The following is a 23275-nucleotide window of genomic DNA, read 5'->3' on the forward strand; positions in this document are numbered from 1 at the left end:
GGTCGACATGATTACAGGCCAACTGATGAATTAGCCTCTTATTCAACCCAAATGTACATTGAGAGATAGAAAGACTTTGTCTGAAACTGAAGTGTGTTTATTGTTTCATGAAGTAGTTGAATTCTTGGCCTGTATTTGAAATCCTCATCTCACTTAAAAGATGTTATAAATTGGTGTTTTATTATCTTGTAAACATGTCACAATGGAACAGAAATATAATGGTTTTTCCTAGTCTACCACTGCATGGAAAGGTTACCAATGGTTATAGTAACTTACAGGCAACCATGTTGCAAGAAATAGAACTACACAATAATTCTATAATATATAACAATGCAGGACTTAACTCAGAAGGACTTTACACAAGAATTATGTTACTCTATTAGAGGTTCCATTTGCACCCATACAAAAAATATATACTCTTGTGGGATTGTGAGGAGCTTTGTATAAATGTGTATAAATGGCTGGTGTTATGATTGTTATATTATATGAGTAATTAGGAAAAGAGACTTGAATGACAATTAAAATGGGAATGACCACAAACCTGGAAAAAACATAAACCATTTAAACCATAATTAGGGCTGCAGCTATAGATTATTTTAGTAATCGAGTATTCTACCTGTTATTCCATCGATTAATCGTGTAATTGGATAATAAATAACTTTTGCTTTAAAGAGCAATAGTAAATACACAAAAGAGAAAATAAGACCAGCCTCTTAATTCTTTTAATTTTGACTGCAGCATTTTATTTCCTATGGTTATTTTCTTGAAATCAAATCAAATCAAATCTAATTTATTTGTAAGGCCCGACAACACACGTTAATGTCCCCATGGGCCGTTGAACAACTTATAACTTGATTTTTTTTATTTGATTTGATTGAAGTTTATTTCAAATATGCAACATAACAAACAAACATCAAGTACATATATAGCCTTAAGCCGTTCAAATAATAAATGTATATAAAAAATTAAAAAGAACAAAGAACAAACAAAAAAGCCAAACTCGTTTTTTTTTAAACATTTACATTTGAAAAGGAGTGGGAAGAAGCATACACATATTTAATCCCACCCCTATTTACTCATCAGAACATACATGTATTTAATTTACTAATCCATACATTACTAGACTTATATTGAAAATGAACTTACAATAAATGTTTTAGTAATACCTTATGTAAAACTTGTTACCCTGTAAAGTTCCTTTAGCCATTTTTATACATATATACAACTATATACCTACATATGCACATATATACATTTATATATATACATACATACACATATATACTGCCAGTTATCAAACCCCTTCTTCATCTCTTCATCTTAAATATCTTAACATAACTCAAAAAGGTTAAATGTTAATCACAACAGATAGTATATTTATTGAATTACATTTTAATTTATGTTCATCATAAAGTACAATAATAAATAAATATAAATGTACACATTATAGATATTTGGATATTTAACATCACTTGACCGATTTTATGATTGTCCATGTGCTGACCATGTTTTGAATATAGTCAATGCCTGGAGTATAAAGGCTCCATTTCCCTTTTATTTTATTTCTTTAAGAGATGACTTTCCAAAGGGTATTGGTTATGTCAACATGTTGACATCACACCTAAGTTCACATAACAAGAGTGATAATCATTACATATTCACAAAGCCAGAAACCACATAAGTAAGAATCAAACTTGTGATGTCATCAAGGATAAACCCACAGAATGTTTGTTTTCTTTTTCAAATGAGCTTTATTCTATAGTGGTCTCAGTTCTGAAACGGAAAATGTACCTATATGAACTGAGAACATTCCCCATGGGTGCTTTCAGTGTCATCTATCAAATGTTTCCTAATGCGTTGTCTATAGAGCAGCTTCAGACCTTATACTTGACACTCATTGGAGTGTTCAGTTTCTGCTTGGTCGTGCTCCGAATTAAGTATGCCTTGAAACCGCATGACTTGTTCAAAGAGATCCTTCAGGAAGGAGAAGGGGTAGGTTTGGAGCTCAGCTAATTCTCTTGGAACTGTTTGCTTGCTAATCACTTCCTCAGCTTCCTTGAGCATTTTCTCGCTGAAGTAGTCTCCTGCATTTGCAGCGACCATATCATCAATTTTCTTCACCAGCTCAACAACTTGAATTCTTTTTTCTAGTCCACAGGACTTGTTGTTGAAAACATGGAATCTGTTGCCACATCTTCTGATGACCTCTTGAAGCTTTGGATGACCATTATAAACGTAGTCACGTATTGTTTGGCCCCTTAGTTCATCACCTCGCGTGAACAGGACAATCATGTGCTTAGAGGCCTCTGGTCCAAACAGTTCCTCCAGGGCCGCCACAGCGTTCTGTTCTTCTTTGGTGAATCTGCCGACCTGAATCACCAACAGGAAGACGTGAGGACCGGGACATGCGAACTGGATGCACTTAATTATCTCATCTTTGATGAACTCTGGAGATTTTTCAGTATCAAGGATTCCTGGTGTATCAGTCACGACTATCCGTCGTTTGTATTTGGCTCTTTTTTTGGAGCACGAGGTTGTCACTGACACTGCATTAGGTTCAGACTCAAATGCTCTCCTGCCAACAATGGTGTTTCCTGCTGCACTTTTCCCCACCCCAGTTTTCCCAATCAGCACAATTCTCAGTGGTGGGCCTGCAAATGAGCAAAAATTGTATAAATCCATATTTTGTAATCTAGTCCACTACTAAACATAGATTAATTTCACAAAGATCTTTGGCTTATTTGCAAATATTTCTTACTATGACAATGATATTAATAATAATAGTAATAATAATAACAACAACAACAACAACAACAACAACAACAACAACAACAACAACAACAACAACAACAATAATAATAATAATAACATAAATAATAACAATAATATTACCACTACTACTACTCATAATAATAATAACAAATACTTATGACTATGACTGATAATAATAACAACAACAATAACAATAGTAACAACAATGACAACAATAATAATAATAATAATAATAATAATAATATTGCAACAGCTATAATACTACTACTACTGATAATAATAGGTATTATTATTATTATAACTAAAATAACAATTTAATAAATAAACATATTAACCAACAAACTAAAATAAATCAAACATACATTATATCTGATTATATTATAGACATAACTTCTCAAAGTAATTGATATACATTTCTGGTTATATTTCACCTTGTGGGATGGACAAAATCAATCCCATGCTGTCCGTGTTTCAGTAGAAAGTATATCTACCAAAGACCTTTACACCTAGTCAGCTTTGTGTCAATGGCGTTGGGATATAGGCTACACTCTGAACAGAGACTGAAGTTGTATAAAGTATTCCACTCCTCCCACTCCTTGCTGTTAGTGCACACCCCTGCTGGGAACTATGCAGTCCTCTCCCATTACTATAAAGGTGGTTCACTCTCCTTGTCAGTGTCAGATGAACAGAAGCAGTTTTTTAAGACTTAAACTTGATAAACTTGGGACAACAGGAAAATGTCATCACGTAAGTTTTACTTATTATTCAATCGCCTAAAGCTATATTTTTCAAATGGTATTTATTTAATTTATTACCATTGTATTCTTTGATTTAGCATTGACTACTCTATTAACTTGTTTGTTCTACTTGACAGTATAGCCAACTATACTTGTGATCAGGGTTGGGAAGGTTCATTTTAAAATGAAATTAGTTACAGATTACAGATTACCTGCTTACAATTGTAGATTACTCCAAGGGACTAATGTAACCTGATTACATTTGATTACTGAGGATTACTTTGCCTCTTAAATTTAAGGAGAAAACTGACAATTCATTCCAATTTACAGACTCAAATATTAATTTGAATGACGTTATTATCATTGTCTACAATCATGATAAACATTTCAAATGTTTATTTGTGGACTTTAGAATGCCATGAAGTTCCCCTTTCAAGCTGGTAATCTAAAATGTAATCAAATTGTTTTTCAAAAGTAACTGATTACAGATTGCAGACATTACAGCTATACTGACTATATGACTATATCTCCTGATCCATTAGTCTAGGGTTGGGTACCGTTCACATTTGAACCGATACCGGTACTGAATTGATACCGATACCCAACCTTTTTTTGGTACTTTACTCTCTCTATAATAACAAAATTGTATTTCAGTTGTAAAAATCTATGTCCAAACTTCTCAATTTATTTAGAACATGATTTATTGTTGTAACACACCACACAAATTAAAACCCCTCCCTACCTCCCTCTCCTACATATATTCTTTTTTTATGCTCGCAGAGTTTTCACTGCACATAGAAACAGCACAACTCGCAAGAGGAGTTGTCACAGGGATGTCGAATGCAGCGCTGAATAGCTTCTAAATTTTAAGGTCTGCGTTGGTCTGTGTCTATTATGGAATAACTTATTGCATAATATTGCATTGGATTTATTTTTATTTTCTACCAGGGCGGGTCTTAATCTACCTGGTCTCAGAGTTCGGTACCCAACTCTATTAGTCATGCAGATTTAGTCAACCTGATATCCAAGTGTCTACTATGGACAAATTTCCCACATTTAAATTCTTAAATTTTTTTATAAAACAAATTTTTTTCCTATACTCCCCCAAACCTGTTCACCTGATTCTCACCAAACATGCTGTGTGGAATCTGTGGACTAACATCGTTAACCCTTTACCGGCCATTTTTGACCGCACTTCCCCATACAATATATTTAGCCAGGTGGGAGAGGGGGGGATCTTTAATCTATGAAAAAAAACTTCTTCCAGCCAATCAGCACAGGCCAGGCTATGACACAGATATTGTCACCATCCCATATGACCAATCAGGATAGACCCTGGGGATCTGAAACTTCCTTCTTTTCACCACAGCAAAAAAATGAAAATTTTTGCACCTGCTTCTACTCTTCAAAATCCACTATTTCCTCAAGAAGTCATGGTGAATTGATAACATTTACTCATTTTTGCAGTTGAACAATCATTGTAAAGGATGGGATAGGTGTTTTTTGCATAGGATTAGTGAAATCAGGATTTGTTGTTAGCTAAAAAGTGGTGAAGCCATAAACGGTCATATGCCCATTCAGGTGAAGTGACATAGTGTCCATTTTTAGACATATGCCCGATGCATCTAGTCAGTCACACTTAGGGTATTACTTCTACCATGTAGTGCCATGTAGTACCCTGTATTGCCATGTACCCTGTAGTGTAGTACCATGTATTGCCATGTAGTAGTACCCTGTAGTGCCATGTAGTACCCTGTAGTACCCTGTATTACCCTGTGTAGTACCATGTAGTACAATGTAGTACCCTGTAGTACCCTGTAGTACCATGTAGTATCGTGTAGTACCATGTAGTATCATGTAGTACCCTGTAGTACCCTGTAGTACCATGTAGTACCATGTAGTTATATAGTTTTGTCCGCTTCTTTGGGCCTTTATCGGCTACTGTTGCGATGGCAAGGCAAATTCAAGAAAATTCCCAATAAATGTTCTTATTTATTTTATGTTATGAATCAGCCTGCCAAGTTTCATAGATATGCCCCCTAAGGAAAAATATGCCCCATAGCCGCCACATTTTTAGGGTACCGGTCGAGGGCCTGTTCACGGACACTTCGGTTAAAGGAAAACTCCAACATTTTGGGAAATTAGCTTATTTAACATCTTCCCTGGAGTTAGACAAGAAAATACATACCTTTTTTGTCTCTGTGCATGCATTAGGCTTAGGGAATGCCCGCACCGTTAGCGTAGCTTAGCTTCATCACTGGAAGTGGGTCAGACTTTTACCCTGAAGTTCCCTACAGTCCCCTACAGTCACGAAATACACTCCAAATACAACTCCAAAATGTTACTGTAAACATGTTGTGACCTGTGTATTTACCACATGAAGAAATAAAAAATTGTTGAATTCGACATTTATGATTTCTAAGCAAATATACTCTGAACTATTTTTTGCCTAACCACTCCTCTCTGGGTGCAGTGATTTCACGCAACGCAGTGCTACTTTCTAACGCTAACGCCAGTGTTTGTTTACATTTTCATTTCATTCAAAGGATCCGAACCGATTGAAGTTTATGGATACCATGACTGTGGTAAGTTTTAAGGGGCTAGCGTTACACAATAAATGAGTTATAATAATACCACAAGTGTGGATTCACTCGCCCAAACCCTGTAGCAGTGCATCGCAGTCATGAAAGGGGCTAACTAGGTCGATAGTCCAGCAATGTTATGACTGTCCTATTCATCAATCTCACAATATTTGCTAACGTTAGACAGATGGAATACAGCCTTCCATCTAAAAACATAAATTAAAACTTACCACAGTCATGGAGTGGAGGAGTGGTGTGAGGTTTGGTCCGCTCCCCGCCACACGCTCCGTTCCTTTAAGGTGCTTTGTTGATTAATTGCATTCCCCGCCACACGCTCCGTTCCTGTAAGGTGCCGTGTTGATTGGTGCTCTCCTCGCCACACGCTTCTGGAGCAAGTATCAATTTCATCCCGCAGCTGTCACAGCTTTTAATCAGCGCCCTGTGGCTTTATATACCCTGATCCCCCTACTATCAATGTTGGATCGTTCTGAATATTCCTGCATTTGCCTGCCTTCCCCGTCGCTGTTTGCTGTCTTTTGCTCTCCAGGACTTTCGTGGAGAATCCCTGTGGAGAGCCTGGTTTTCCCGTTCTGAGCTGCGCCTCGTTATCTGCCCGCTTTACGCGTTGCGCTCTGGTGAGTTTTTGGAAACAGTTCTTTTGGATCATCAGTTTTTTGTGTGTTTGCGAAACACCGAAGAGATCCCGTTTTTTGTTTGTACTGTTCTCACCTATTTTTGTGTTGGATTTACACTTTGGATTACCGTATTGTTTTCTCTCTGGACTCTGCTAACTGTGTGTGGTACACCGAAGATCAAGTCACTTGGATGTATACTGGATCAGTCACCTCTCTGTTTCTGTTGTGCGCTGGGCTAACTCAGATTTCTCTCTCTCTCCGTTTCCACCGGGAGTGAAAGCTGGGAGGATCTGCAGAGCGGCTTCAGACGTCACAAGCCAATTCCTCACCACCACCTACTGGGAGAATCTGCAGAGCCGCACCAATCTTCACATGCCAGATTCCCCGTTTGTTCGGTTGCTCAACTTAATTCCATCTTGTAACTCTGAAAATAAATACGCCCTTGCTTTGGCTAACTCTGAACAACTCTCTCTGTGCCGTTGCGTTTGAGGTCGGTTACAAACCCTAACAAGTGGTTAGGCAAAAAATAGTTCAGAGTATATTTGCTTAGAAAACGTAAATGTCGAATTCAATTAATTTTTATTTCTCCACGTGGTAAATACACAGGTCACAACAGGAACGTTTTGGAGTTGTATTTGGAGTGTATTTCGTGACTGTAGGGGACTGTAGGGAACTTCAGGGTAAAAGTCTGACCCACTTCCAGTGATGAAGCTAAGCTACACTAACGGTGCGGGCGTTCCCTAAGCCTAATGCATGCACAGAGACAAAAAAGGTATGTATCTTCTTGTCTAACTCCATGGGAAGATGTTAAATAAGCTAATTTCCCAAAATGTTGGAGTTTTCCTTTAACATTCATTTACAGGGGGGAAATAATTTTTATTTTTATTTTTTTTTCTATTGTAGATAACCTTTGAAATAGCACCAAAATATGCATTTAGAGTTTAAATTGTGAATTTCCAGGTATTTCAAGAAGTGACCGGTAAAGGGTTAAATGTGCCATGTAAATAGTTGATCGGCCAAACAATATGAATGCCAGATTAAATAAAATGTCAGGAAAACGCATAAACAGACAAATATGTTCACCTTACAATAGCAAGGAGGGTGAAGCTCTGAGTCTTCTGGCCTCATGGTGGCGCTATTCTCATAAAACTAAAAACATTAATGACTTCACGGCTCGGATTAGGGGTGTGGGCAAAGGGAGGCTTGAAAATGTGGGCATTCAGGATACCCATTGTCGGCCATCGACAACAAATGTCTATAGTTTCCTTTGTGTTCGTTTTTTTACCGCTCCAAAGAATTTGCCTATATCAGATATATCTTTTGGAGATAATAATCCAACATTCATTCTTAAAATCAGTTCCGCTCAGACAAGGACATCATAAGAACGTTCAGAAAACCTGTCACCTCTCATTTGCCCTCCACAATGAACTGTTTGCACAGGAAGCATGCAGCCGCCATTATAGATGATAATTACTACTTAATTTTCATTTTACAGTGATTAGACGCATCAGATGCAATTAAATAGAATGGCACTGGTAGTAGGCCTATTCATAACAAACAGCTCGCGCCATGCTATGTATAATATGCGCTTGCGCTGGTTAGACTATAGGCTCTGTAACGTACATTACTTGCAGTGCATTATTGCATGGTTGGGGATTAATGACAAAAGCAATAATGATTAATATATAAAAATTGTTTATTGAAATGTTTAAGATATTGCTCACCATCAACAAGACTTTCGTCAGCAAGGTAGCATAATATTGTTGGGTGAAAAAACGTTGAAAACTATTGTAGGTCATGCGCATGCGTGCGCAAGCGCAGGACCGCTGGTAGCACAATTGTGGTGTTCAGCCGAATTCGGCAGAACACCGGATCAGGAACTTTTGCTGATATGAGCATGTGTATGATGAAGAATGAATACGTGAGCACAGTTTTTGTGGAAGAACAAATATGTTAGCTAATGCTAGAAAGCTAGAATTAGTTGGTTAATGCCTCAATCTAATCTGCCTTTGTGATTCATTTAGCTATAACAATAGTAAGACAGTTGGTACTATATTGGCTCTGCTTTCTGACTTAGTGAACAGAGTTTTTCTCCAAATTGTCCATTGCAAGCAAAGTACAAAGGTTATAGCACAGTGTATAGTGTGCTAGCCAGTTCCCGATCCAGCAGGAAGGTCTATGATACAAGGTCACACAAATGTCTCCACCTCCCACACCCAGGCTAGGTGCTTGAGTTGGAAAGGGGAGCCTAGAGGGCACTGTTTCTTAATTCCAGATTAGGTCGTTAATAAAGAGAAATTACAGTATTTTCATTCTTATTATCAGGAAATGGACACAAATACACCGTTGTTCTTCTGGGGAAGGAAGACGGTATGAAGTGCGCCATAGGAGACAACATCATCGGAAGAGCAAATGTTTTTCCAGAGGCTTCAAACAACTTTGTGCGCAAGGAAAGCACAACATTTGTTGTCATCAACACCCCGGATGTGTTCAATAAGTATAATCCAGATCAGCAAATCATTGACTGTATGACCCTTGCTGAGCCTGAGACACATCTGTTTATACTTGTACTAGACCGAAGAAATTACAGGAAAGAAAGATTCTCCACTCAATCTGACCTGCTGATGGACATCCGAAGGCAAATAAGGCCAAATTTGTTACTTATGTCACCGACTATCGACTATGTCGATTGCATGTCTTGTGAAGGAGAAAATCGAATGCATCGACAGATTTACTACAGTGACCTTGCAAAAGAGTGTGAAGAACTGTGTAACCGCGAGCCCTTCGTTTGGAGCAAGGGACTGTACAGTAAGTCTTTCTCTGGTCTGCATCCCCTTAACAATTGTATGTATTGAGCTGTACTGTACTGTACCCATTCTGCAATCTGTTAATAAAGTTTTCAATCAATCAATCAATCAATCACTCAACTCCAACCCACAAATCAGACCAAAACAACAAATGTAAACAGTGACACCCAGCAGGGTTCTTTTACCTAGAGGTTGCTATTTGACTACATTATATATAGATTTGACCTTTAACCTCCCTTTTAATAAAGTTTTTAATAGATTGATAACAATTTTCTTTGCCCTGTAGAACCCGACCAGTCAGAAATGTTGTGTACAGGTACGTAGAGTTATGCACCCCCTGTATTGTATACCCCCTGTAATGTATAAAATAAATTATGTTGAGATATCAACTGAAAGAATATACAGAAATGTAAAAATTACAAACTATAATAGGCTACTGAGGTCAAATGTCACTGAAGTTGCATCAATATTTCCTAACAGCAACATTTTACATTACTAATCAAACAATATGTCCCAACAGCAACATTTTACATTACTAATCAAGCAATATGTCCCAACAGCAAAAATGTATAGACAAGATCAGTGGTTCTCAACATGGTGTCTTGGGACACTCACGGGTCCTTTAGGGGGTTCCAGGCAGTCCCTGTAAAAGAATGTTCAATGTCACTATTATTTCACTGATTTAGAAGTTAGTCCAATAAATAATGAATAAACATGACTATTCTGTTCATAGGTTTCACTCTCTTCACTGTTACCTGTCCACCTACAGTATAGACAGTTATTGAGTAACAATTTTCTTTGCCCTGTAGAACCCGACCAGTCAGAAGCCATGTTGTGTACAGGTACGTAGAGTTATGCACCCCTTAGAGATGTATTAACAAAATTCTGTTGAGATATCAACTGAAAAAATATACAGAAATGTAAAAATTACAAACTATAATAGGCTACTGAGGCCAAATATCACTGACGTTGCATCACAGATCTAGCAAACATGGACATACATTTTTTGTTTGCACTACTATGGAGTAAATGTCAGGTAGCCCATTGACTTTGCATTATTTGCAGCTAACAAACCAGAGCTAGTAGGAACATCTTGGGTTGTGTGGAGAAAGGATATTAGCAATTGACATTATTGATATTTGAAATAGGAAACCCATCAAATAACCCATAAATCTGAACTATAACCATGTTGAAAATGAGTATGCATCAGATTTACCAAAATTATTCAGCTCTCGCAGCAGCAATCAGACAAAATTATGATATCAAAGGAATCATTACACACAATACTCACCATAAGATCAGCCTCTATGCAGATGATGTGTTGTTATACCTACAGGAACCAACCAATTCACTACAAGCAACTACCAAACTCATAGACTCCTTCTCTAAAATATCAGACTACGCTATAAATTGGTCGAAGTCAATCATCTTGCCATTGTGGGGGGGTGATAGGAGTCCTGCAGCTCAGAGCCCATCCTTCCCCTTCCCCTCAGGGAATATCAGATATCTAGGAATCAACATTTCACCCAGACTGTCAGAGTTATTTCAACTAAATTTCATCCCAATGTTAAAAACAATAGAAGACGACACACAAAGATGGCTAAACTTAGCACTCTCACTAATAGGTAGAATATCAACTGTCAAAATGTCAATTCTCCCAAAAATTAATTATCTATTCACTATGATCCCAACCCAGCCTACCACCAATTGGTTCAACTCCCTGGACTCCACCATTACTAAGTTTTACTGGAAGAATAAAAAAGCAAGAATTAAGTTAACCACCGTTCAAAAAAACAAAAACCAAGGAGGACTTGAAGCACCTAACTTTCTCAACTATTATCTGGCCAACCAATTAATATACATCTACAAATGGATTCACCCTACCCAACAATACAACCCCTGGGAAGACATTGAGAAGGACGTGTGCATGGAAATCTCACCACAAGATCTGTCATTCTTTAGCACAAGCATAAAACATCACTCTTGTTTTAGGAATTTCCACAACTCTGACAGCCTGGTGGAAAGCCAACAAAATCACTGGTAACACACTAACCCCCTGTAAATACACACCAATCTGGCACAACCCTGACTTTCAACTCGGCAAATCACCCATATACTTCCCAGCTTGGAAACAAAAAGGCATTACTCATCTTCACCACATCTTCACAGACAACAGCCTAATCACTTATCAAGATTTGACTGAAGGATACGGCATTGGGACAGAACAACACTTCCAATTTCTACAGCTGAAATCAATTTTGAAATAAAAAATTAACACTACACAGAATGATCTTGAACCACCTCCAATTATATTAGCAATGAATAAAATAACATCACAGAAGAAAATATTTTCAAAAATATACAAAATACTGGCAAGCGCAGAGACTACATTCCATCTCCTCTTCACAAAATGGCAACAGGACTTGGCTTTCTCTCCCAATGCCGTATCCTGGGAACAAATTTGCACCAACACATTCACAATGACTAACAACACTAACCTTCAATTAATCCAATATAAGGTGTTACACAGAGTACATATCACACAGCACAGCACAATTAAAAAAATTTAAAAAATTATTCAGATTATCCAAGAGGATTCTTTATAGTTTAGCCTGGTTTTGATACAGTATCTTCAACAATAAAGTTTATTTCATGACTTATGTATTGAATACAGGAATTCATAGTTTTTGTTTAATTGTAGCTTTCTCTTTGACAGATTTCATGACGAAAGAAGACAGCACCACTGTGCTCCATAACCAGCCTGGTCCAGCGCCCAATAGCAGCGTCTCAATAGTAAGATATGGTATGTCAATGTAGTGAATCTATCCTCAAGTTGCGCATATGACAGCATCTGAAATACTTGACATTTACATTACTAATCAAAGAATGTCCCAACAGCAACATTTTACTGTACATTACTAATCAAACAATATGTCCGACTCCTAACAAGTTTCAAGTTCAAGTTTCAAGTTTGTTTTTATTTGTCACACATAAACGTACATGTACTTCACAGTGAAATGCTTTGTTCTGTATGAGCCCCTGCGAATGTGCTACATACAGTAAAAGGAGGAATAACACTATACAATATACAATACAATATATAAACTAAAGTACAACCTAAGTACAATCTATGTACAGTGAAAGACAATGAGGTACAAATAACAGAAACATTTTACATTACTAATCAAACAATATGTCCCAACAGAAACATTTTACATTACTAATCAAACAATATTTCCTAACAGCAACATTTTACATTACTAATCAAACAATATGTCCCAACAGCAAACATGTATAGACAAGATCAGTGGTTCTCAACATGGTGTCCTGGGACACTCAAGGGTCCTTTAGGGGGTTCCAGGCGGTCCCTGTAAAAAGAATGTTAAATTTCACTATTATTTCACTGATTTAGAAGTTAGTCCAATAAATAAACATGACTATTCTGTTCATAGGTTTCACTCTCTTCACTGTTACCTGTCCACCTACTGTACAGTATAGACAGTTATTGAGTAACTCAATCTTCTCAGATGGGGGTCCCTGAGACAACGTCTTATCAGATGGGGTGCACGGCCTGATGTGTATTCATTTGGGGGTCCTTGACATCAAAAAGGTTGAGAGCCACTACATAAAGAGTCTTAAAGGGGAAGTACGCCTAATTTAAGAAATCATACATGTTATTAATATGACGTAAAACAATACAAAAGTATTAGTGAACACAAGCAACCCAAAAACCAGAGTTGCTAAAACTCTAAATCAGCACCTGGCTCGCTGATAACAAACTATCATTACACCTGGGTAAAACAGAGTCCATTCTCTTCGGTTCAAATAACAAACTCAGCAAGACCGACAGCTTCTCAGTTACAGTGGGTGACAATATTGTCACAAAGAAAGATGAAATTACATACCTAGGTTCCATCCTAGAGGCAAATCTTTCCTGTGACAAAAGGGCATCCAATGTAATAAAAAAAAGTCAACCAACAAACTAGATTCTTGTACCGGATTTCCTCTCTGGTAAACAAGAATACCCTGAAGACTCTGACAGGAGTACTCATACAAGGGTACTACGACTATGCTTGCACCTCATGGTACCAAAGCACCTCAAAGGCGCTAAAAACAAAATTACAAACATCACAAAACAAACTGGTCAGACTACTGCTTGACCTTACCCCTAGAACCCACCTCACCCCTGCCCACTTTGACAACATAGGATGGCTTAGAGTAGACGACACAGAAACTTGCAATGGGCCTGGTTTACAAGATACACTACATGACTAAGGTACCCATGTACATGTCAAAATACTTCCCAAAGGTCAGTGAATACCATGACCACAACACCAGAGGGAGCTCCACAAATCATGTTAAACCCAGATTCGGCTCAAACAAGGGACTAAACACGTTTCGCAATTATGCCACATCAATGTGGAACGCCCTACCCAAAGCTGTAAAGGAATGTGAATCACTACCCACTTTCAAAACCACTCTCAAAGAGCACCTATGGGAGACTGCAATTCGAAACTGGCCCCTGTAAATGTCCTAACGCAACCCCCTCCAATGTACAATAAAATGTCCTATTAAACCCAATAATACACGAGACCCTCTTCTTGGGACCAAGTAAGGTTTCGTCGATTTTCCAATGTACAGTTACCCCCACCTTGCTTCTAATATTTGCTGTTATCATTAGGCACAGTTTAGTTTGCATTCATTTAGCTTTTAATGATTTTGTTTCTTTGTTTGTTTGTTTGTTTGTTTGTTTGTTTGTTTGTTTGTTTGTTTGTTTGTTTGTTTGTTTGTTTAGGAGCAGCAGCACCACAGAGCACATCTGTAACAGCAGTGTTGGACCAACCCAGCGCCCACGCAGCAGAACCAGTCCAGGACAACTGTCTTGTCCGAGCTCAGGGAGCCACGCTGGAACAGACTGAGGTTATCTACGAAACACCAGATGAGATGCTGACGGAATGTCCATATGCACATTGTGATAGTAAGTAACCTTTTACAAAGTGCCATTACAAACCTATCTCTCTTAAGTCTTCATTACAGACCTATCTCTCTTACGTCTTCATTACAAACCCTCTCTCTTAAGTCTTCTCTGGAAGGAATGGAGGAAGGATGGATGCAAGGATGGATACATAGATGGATGGATTAATAGATAGATGGATAGATTGATTGATTGATTGAAAAGTTTATTAACAGATTGCAGAATGGGTACAGTACAGTACAGCTCAATACATACAATTGTTAAGGGGATGCAGACCAGAGAAAGACTTTCGTCTTGTTTACATCAGGGTCCCCCATTTTCAATTCATCATAACATATATGACATACATGACATACAGATAGACAGTACTGCTACATCTATACATTTATGACATATCAGATTTGCAAATACAGTACTGTTTGTGATACAAAAGTGTCCAGAAAAAGAGTGTATATACATTTGGCGTAGAAACTGTACATTGGAGGAGGTTGGGTGGGTGGGGTGGGGTTGGGTGGGTTGGGTGAGGGCTGTACATTGGAGGTGGGGGGGTTGGGTAGGGGACACACACACATTTTACACTGTACATTGGAATACTGACAAAGCCTTACTTGGTCATTTACTGTACAACTAGGTTAGGACATTTGTAGGGGCCAGTTTCGAATTGCAGTCTCACGTAGGTGTTTTTTGAGAGTGTTTTTGAAAGTGGGTAGTGATTCACATTCCTTTACAGCTTTAGGTAGGGCGTTCCACATTGATGTGGCATAATTGCGAAACGTGTTTAGTCCCTTGTTTGAGCCGAATCTGGGTTTTACATGATTTGTGGAGCTCCCTCTGGTGTTGTGATCGTGGTATTCACTGACCTTTGGGAAGTATTTTGACATGTACATGGGTACCTTGGTCGCGTAGTGTATCTTGTAGACCAGGCCCATTGCAAGTTGCTGTACTCTGTCGTCTACTCTAAGCCATCCTAGGTTGTCAAAGTGGGCAGGGGTGAGGTGGGTTCTAGGAGTTAGGTCAAGCAGTAGTCTGACTAGCTTGTTTTGAGATGTTTGTAATTTGTTTTTTAGTGCCTTTGAGGTGCTTTGGTACCATGAGGTGCAAGCATAGTCGTAGTACCCTTGAATGAGTGCTCCTGCTAGAGTCTTCAGGGTATTCTTGTTTACCAGAGAGGAGATCCGGTACAAGAATCGCGTTCGTTGGTTGACTTTTTTTATTACATTGGATGCCATTTTGTCACAGGAAAGATTAGCCTCTAGGATGGAACCCAGGTAGGTAATTTCATCTTTCCTTGTGATAATATTGTCACCCACTGCAACCGAGAAGCCGTCGGTCTTGCTGAGTTTGTTATAGATAGATTACATTGTGGGGCAGATTGAGGACTCGAGAAACCTGAATTCTTTATGAATGTCCACCACCATTGCACCAGACAAACAACCATGTTTACTCCAAGGAATGGTAACATAGATTTGTACACTGCGTAATATTGATACTCCCAAAAGTGTGTAACAATAGGCTGCATCAATATATTGATATTTCCTTTTTTTCTTTTTATATATTCTCAACAGATACCGAAAAGCATGGAGTCCAAAGCATGGGACCAAAACTGAACATTGTGCTTCTCGGTCAGACAGGAACAGGAAAGAGCTCCACCGGCAACACGATCCTGTCTGCTGGTGATTCATCCTCAAAGCCTTTCATGTCTAGACCAAGCTCTATGCCCGTAACCAAAGAATGTCACGATGTCGAGTCGCTGTTATTTGGAGCGCTGGTTAAAGTCATCGATACCCCAGACTTCTTTGATGAGAGTATGGAGAGACCTGAGGAGCAGATCAGGAAATGCAGAGAGTACTGCAGCATTGAGCCTTTAGTGTTTCTACTCGTGCTTCAGATTGGTCGCTTCACAGAGAGCGAGCGAGATGTGTTAGTGCGTCACGAGGAGGCCTTGGGTATGCAAATCAGGGACAGAACCATCGTCGTCCTCACACACGGCGAAGAGCTGAAAAAGAAAAACTTACGCGAATTCATCAACGCCGACGAACATCTGCGAAGTGTCGTTAAACTCTGTGGTGACAGATACCACCCATTTAACAACAAATCAACAAAACCTGGGCAGATCAGCAAGCTACTCAAGTTGGTCCCCAATTACTGGAGGATTTTCCCAGATCTTGACAATAAAGATAAAGATTATAAAGACATGTGCGCACAATCATGAAAGACATACATACAAGACAACTGTGTCTTATCTATACCATTGATGCCCCTACTGGTCCTAAAGGTAGACTCTGTAATGCTGTCAAACAGCGACCTCTAGGCAAAAGAGCCCCGGTATTACAGTTTGTTTACCTTTTTTGTTTAGGAGTTGATAGGGGGAGGGGTTGCTTGTGCTGGCCACACATTAGGCTCTGCTAAGAGACGTCTGGAGGAATTCACACTATAATAAGTTACTAAACTCCAACCTACACACCAGACCAAAACAAAAATACTAAGCTGGCTCATTTTCCTACAGGTCGCTATTTGACAGCATTACAGTATCGACCTGGGCATCATAAAAAAGGTTAAGCCCTATTTATAAAAATGTATTGCTCCAGCCAATGGTGCTGTTATCGTCTCGTATCACTATTACTGTTAGCCTACTGTTTTTTATTATGTCCTATTTGTCTGTTTGTGTTATATGTCTGCATGTGTATATACATGTGTGTATATGAGTTGATATGTTTACATAATGTATCAGTATGTTTTCTTTTACCGAAGTATGATAATAGTATTAAGCTACTGTGTTTCTTGGGGGGGGGGGGGGGGGGTTGACCTTTCCTGCACATCATTATTCATTTAAATCACTATTAAATGTACTGCTTCATTTGTAAGTGCAAATAAACTAAACTAATAAGCATTTTATGTTCACAATATTAACAGAAAACGGAATATACATTATGTTTCTTCCAACACAGCTTCCTGTAATTAAGCATTACATCACGTGCAGGAGTGCGTTATGAGAATTAGAGCATGGTCGTTAGATCTCTAGGCATGCTCTAATTCTCATAACGCACGACTGCGCGTGGTGTAATGGCTTTTATACAATTGGCGCATTCATCCAACCTTATTGATATACAATGAACACACATTAATTGAAGATTTATTGACAAAACCATCCGCAGAAAAAGTAGTTCCAAAAACTGTAGAAGCAGCGCTGTTTCAATCGAAGAATGAAGTGAGCGTGTGTTATTGGAATGATTGATTGAAAATTGTATTACAGATAGACAGTGCTTACATCTTTATATACAATTGCCAAATTCATCCAACCTTTATTTATTCACAAAACCATCCACAGAAAAAGTAGGTTACAAAAAATAAGAGAATTTGCCTCGCTATAGGAGGCAAATTATTTTTTTGAACCTACTTTCTATAGAAGCAGCTCGGAGGTGCGCTGTTTTAAGTGAGCGTGTCTTATTGGATTGATTGATTGATTGATTGAAACATTTATTAATGTCCGCCTTGTTTCGAACTGGTTATGCTTAGGACCTCTTTTGAAGTCGGTTATGCTTAGAGTTTGGAATCAGGGCTGGTGGTCTATCGCCCTGCTCTAAAGATAAACTCTAAGCATAACCGACTTATTGCAACCTGATAACGCTGGACCACATAGAAAATCCATGTGTAAATGCACCCAGGACACATTGACAATGTACAGTAGACATGGAGTGCATCGTGACCGCATTGAAAATAAGTATAGTTAATTGATTCATTCATTCATTCAAAATTGCTGAGGGGCAGGCCCTCAATTACAATATGGTCAAAAATACAGTTAAAAAATTTAAATAAAGCTAGTGAAACAAAACACACAAAAAAGTTAAGTAAAAAAAAAAAATTAAAAAGAAGATGGGATAAAAAAAACAGCATACAGGGATGGGGAGTTTTATGATCAAATGTTTGAACTGCCTAAAAAGTATGTTGTTTTGACCTTCAGGTAAATCAGGTATAATTTAATAATCTGACAGACTGTTAATTATTCATATTACAATGTACAAAACAAGAGCTTTATATGAAAATGAGTGACAGTGTTCAGAGTTTTTATCTGAGCCAGAACAGTGAGCATACGGTATGCAATTTAAAAGGTGACATGGTAGGTACCACAGTAAAGTATAACTTTAAAGCTGCTATATATAAGACTTTGTGTGGACACACTGACTCAGTCTACTGTGAGTGAGTTCCATTGACCAGTGTAGCAGCAGTGCAGAGATATTCCATTGTGGGGCGACAGTGGCTCAAGAGGTAGAGCAGTTGTCTGGTGGTCGGAAGGTTCCCGGTTTGTTTCCAGCTCCTGCCAAGCAGCGTGTCAAAGTGTTCTTGTGCAAGACACTTAACCCCTAATTGTTCCTGATGTGCAGTTTGGCACCTTGCATGGTTGCCTCCGTCATCTGTGAGTGAATGGGTGAATATGAGGAAAAATTGTAAAGCTCTTTGGATAATAGCGCTATATAAATGCACCATTTACCGTTAATTGTAAAGTGTCACAGCGAGGCTCCCCTTCTAACCAATCAGAGAAGCTCAAAGGGATTACGTTGACCACTGCTGTATTCACTTGTTATGTGTTCATATCTTAAAGAAGGTCTCTGACCAAAAGCACAAAAAACAATTATTGCATAGATCTGATTGTGCGCTGGCTCTCTGTATTCAGTCTATTATGATGTTGTTCATGACATGAAAATAAAATGCTGCTTGGACGACAAAACAGTACTTGAAGAACAGGTTTTTGTGACATGTAGGCCTGTCTGATTTTCTTGGACCAGTGACTCTAAAGTCATAAGACATAAGACATAAGATGCGCACACATTCCAAAGCCTCAGTACTGTACATATTCAATTACGTTTCCCACCAGCCATGATGTCTAAGAACACATTCTCATTATTAGAATGGCCTGAGCTCAGTGGCCTCGTGGGTAGAGTGTCCGCCCTGAGTTCGGGAGGCTGGGAGTTCAAGCCCCGGCCGAGTCATACCAAATACTATTTAAAAATGGTACCCATAGCCTCCCTGCTTGACACTCAGCATCAAGGGTTGGTTTGGGGGGGAAGTCCTTGCGACATACTAGCGTCATGTCCAAGGGGTATACTTGTACATCAAGCTGCCTCACGCTACGGACTATATATCACTCTCTCTCTATGTCAAAATTATACAACTATATATCACTTTGTCCAAAATATACAACTATATATCACTCTCTCTCTCTGTCCAAAATATAAAACTATATACTTTCTCTCACTCTGTCCAAAATATAAATCTCTCTCTCTCTCTCTCTCTCTCTCTCTCTCTCTCTCTCTCTCTCTCTCTCTCTCTCTCTCTCTCTCTCTCTCTCTCTCTCTCTCTCTCTCCCTCCCCTCTTGTGTTGAGATAACTACTGTGTAAGGATTCGGTGTGGGTGTGGACCCAATAGCAATCACAGGAACGAGGAAGAGGAAGAGGGACAGGCAGGACACTACGGGATGTAGTTGAGAAAAGGCTTTACTTGTTCTTTCACAAGGCTCAAACTACAAAATCAAAACAAGAATAGTACCTCAGCAAAATGCTGGCAGAGAATAAACGAAAACCCGAAACTACAGGGTACAGGAAACGTGGAATCACAACATTGATAATGATAACAATGATGTGACAAGATAGGATAACGGACCGACAGGGGAGTGACAGGGAAACACAGAATAAATAGGGAGACTAATCACTAACAAGACACACCTGGGACAAACACAAGCTGACATTAACAGTGAAACCAATATATAACATGACAGGACTGAATATTAATATATACAAATACAAATGACAACACACTAGACCAGACCAGGGCCCTGTTCCTCGTACCTGGCTAACTGAGTTAGCCGGATCATTTTCAGCATAGCTTGCCTTAAGCCAGAACGTTCCGTTCCCCGCCGTCGGATTGTCTAAATCACCATGGTAACAGATCAGAAAGTTTGAACCTGCTCCAGAGCAGGGTTTAGTTCAGTTAGCTGGATAAACCATGGCCACACCCTCGCAAAGAAATCCCAGCTCGCTTCCTGAAATTATTCTGAATTATGTTTTTGCGCTTCGTTCTTCTAGAGGGGGCTTTTGAAATGTAAAATAATATACCTAAAATGCTGATAATAAATCATATTCAGCCTATAGATTTACTTTGTCCTAAATAATGCACGTCATATTTATATGGATACGGCGCTCGGAGTCGCGATACACACTGCATGTGGTTATTTTAATAACGCCGCATTGCAAATGTGAATCCCGCAGGGATATTTTTAATGAATGAAACCTATCGGGCGTTTGGCTCTGATTAGTTTCATATTCTCTGCTGTGGATGTATTTGCTTAACGGAGCGCCCGGATTGTGTTTCATTCAAGCATAAATTGAAGTGTCTATGCGTGGACTGTGGATTATGAATTACGAGGAATCTGAATCTGTGGATTGTTGAATTGTATCACTGTCACTCACACGTTATTGTGATATTGTAACTGGGATTAAAATGTCTGATGAGATGCCCTGTTTGACAGATTTGAGAATTTTTATGAGCCGTTGACATTAATGCATTTGAGAAAATGCATTTATCTGTTCAAGCACTGTTATCTGATGATGAACATGTGTCACTGGTATAAACCAAAGGTTAATCAATTCAATGCATGTATGGATGATGTCCGAAACAGATTAAAACCTGATTAATAGTGAAACTGTATAGCCTCCCTCCAAGCCTCTCTAACACGTTATTTCGGGTCGTGCCTTGAAACTTTTGGAACCATGTATTTATATATAAAGTACATGATACCTAAGCCGAGCGCATATAGTACAGATATCCTCATAAATATCTATTAATTCGTATCAATTAGATACTCTTTGGGCTTGTTTGTATCTACTTATTCTGAAAGAGTTGAACTAATTATTTTCGCTAGCAATAGATCTCATTTGATTATTCATTCCATTAAGCCTACTGCCAGCAGGCACATTTAAAGAAATATAATCTGATTGATTGGGGTAATGAGGGACTAAACATTAGCCTATAGATTATGCATTTAACTTGTCGGCGAGGCTATTGAGCCGTACTGTATTGTACCCATTCTGCAATCTGTTAATAAAGTTTTAAATCAATCAATCAATCAATGCCGTTAGAAAATCAGGATTTCTGCGATCGACACCTGCTGTCTTTTCAGGTGAGGCGGCCGCGCGCAATTATCCTGAGTATCAAGTCTGGTTCGAATTAACGAGACTGAATCAGCATTCGAGGAACAGGGAAAGCGCGGATTCAAACATTGGGTTAATTGAATCTGGATAATGGGACTTTTGATCGACTTAGTTGAACCAGGTACGGGGAATAGGGCCCAGGGAACAGAGTGGGTAACAAAGACAACACCACGGAGAACACATTGAACAATAAAGACATATGGAGAATACACATATGAATTGTGACTAACAGAGGGAGAAGGGTGAGAAGAGGGAACACTCCACTAGAGGGGGTTGTAGGGCAGGCTCTCTGGACTGGAGGGGGAATGGGACCAGCCTGGGCAAACGGAGGGGGAATGGGACCAGGCTGTGGAAGCGGATCCTGACATACTGACCCTTTAGACCTGAGCAAAACCTATGCCAGAGTAGTAGCTTGACGATTTATTGACCAGACTTGTTTTATTGATTACTTAGGATTTAAGTGCTCATGATGGAGGCTATTTTCTCCAGTGCCAACATTGCTCACCCGAATTCGATTCAGCTATCTCTCTCTCTCTCTCTCTCTCCATCTCTCTCTCTCTCGCTCTCTCTCTCTCCCTCTCTCTCTCTCTCTCTCTCTCTCTCTCTGTATGTACAATTTATACAACTAAATATCACTCTGTCCAAAATATACAACTATATATCACTCTCTTTCTCTATGTCCAAAATATACAACTATATATCACTCTCTCTCTATGTCCAAAATATAAAACTCTCTCTCTGTCCAAAATATACAACTATATATCAATGTCTCTCTCTGTCCAAAATATAAAACTATATATCACTCTGTGTGTGTGTGTGTGTGTGTCAGAAATATAAAACTATATATCACTCTCTTTCTCTCTCTCTCTGTCCAAAATATAAAACTATATATCACTCTCTTTCTCTCTCTCTCTCTGTCCAAAATATAAAACTATATATCACTCTCTTTCTCTATGTCCAAAATATACAACTATATATCACTCTCTTTCTCTATGTCCAAAATATACAACTATATATCACTCTCTCTATGTCCAAAATATAAAACTGTCTCTCTCTGTCCAAAATATAAAACTATATATCACTCTGTGTGTGTGTCAGAAATATAAAACTATATATCACTCTTTCTCTCTCTCTCTCTGTCCAAAATATAAAACTATATATCACTCTGTGTGTGTGTCAGAAATATAAAACTATATATCACTCTCTTTCTCTCTCTGTCCAAAATATAAAACTATATATCACTCTGTGTGTGTGTGTGTGTGTTTAATTTAATCTAATTCACAAATAATTTGTATGTGTGACCTAACTAACGGAGTAACTCCTGTACTAATATTAACTCTCCCTAATATTACATTAAGGAAACTCAGGATTCTCTGCAGTACACAGTGAGAGAGACCGATATATAAGACAAATAATAATGTCCAAAATATAAAACTATATATCACTCTCTCTATGTCCAAAATATAAAACTGTCTCTCTCTGTCCAAAATATAAAACTATATATCACTCTGTGTGTGTCAGAAATATAAAACTATATATCACTCTCTTTCTCTCTCTGTCC

The 23275-nt window shown here is 38.5% G+C and overlaps 2 protein-coding genes across 7 annotated transcripts; one reads left to right on the top strand and one right to left on the bottom strand.

Moving 5' to 3' along the window:
* Window positions 1–806: 806 nt before the first annotated feature.
* LOC311241525 (GTPase IMAP family member 7-like) lies at window positions 807–3299 on the bottom strand. The gene is made up of 2 exons (XM_084330373.1): window positions 3204–3299; window positions 807–2651 (listed from the first exon to the last, which is right to left on the bottom strand). The coding sequence occupies exons 1-2, from the start codon at window positions 3229–3231 to the stop codon at window positions 1882–1884; spliced, it is 798 nt and encodes a 265-aa protein (XP_084186499.1). The 5' UTR covers window positions 3232–3299; the 3' UTR covers window positions 807–1881.
* A 114-nt stretch (window positions 3300–3413) lies between these two features.
* LOC311241491 (GTPase IMAP family member 1-like) lies at window positions 3414–17272 on the top strand. 6 transcript variants are annotated; one of them, XM_084330333.1, is made up of 8 exons: window positions 3414–3519; window positions 9052–9534; window positions 9820–9849; window positions 10343–10375; window positions 11526–11573; window positions 12250–12336; window positions 14329–14511; window positions 16074–17272. In XM_084330333.1, the coding sequence occupies exons 1-8, from the start codon at window positions 3510–3512 to the stop codon at window positions 16718–16720; spliced, it is 1521 nt and encodes a 506-aa protein (XP_084186459.1). In that variant the 5' UTR covers window positions 3414–3509; the 3' UTR covers window positions 16721–17272. The 6 variants fall into 6 exon arrangements, with proteins under 6 accessions (XP_084186459.1, XP_084186460.1, XP_084186461.1 ...); XM_084330334.1 differs by lacking the exon at window positions 11526–11573 and having other exon boundaries at window positions 12235–12336; XM_084330335.1 differs by lacking the exon at window positions 11526–11573.
* The last annotated feature ends 6003 nt before the right edge of the window (window positions 17273–23275 follow it).

Source organism: Notolepis coatsorum (genome assembly GCF_963971535.1).
Source record: "Notolepis coatsorum genome assembly, chromosome: 15".
Lineage (NCBI taxonomy): Eukaryota > Metazoa > Chordata > Actinopteri > Aulopiformes > Paralepididae > Notolepis > Notolepis coatsorum.

Bases quoted from the DNA above. Each gene is read 5' to 3' on its own strand.
- LOC311241525 (XM_084330373.1), bottom strand. From the start codon at position 3,231: ATGGGATTGATTTTGTCCATCCCACAAG. The intron at 2,652-3,203 runs GTGAAATATAAC...GCTCATTTGCAG, and splicing joins GATTTTGTCCATCCCACAAG to GCCCACCACTGAGAATTGTG.
- LOC311241491 (XM_084330333.1), top strand. The intron at 9,535-9,819 runs GTAAGTCTTTCT...TTTGCCCTGTAG, and splicing joins TTGGAGCAAGGGACTGTACA to AACCCGACCAGTCAGAAATG. The intron at 10,376-11,525 runs GTACGTAGAGTT...CTCTTGTTTTAG, and splicing joins AGAAGCCATGTTGTGTACAG to GAATTTCCACAACTCTGACA.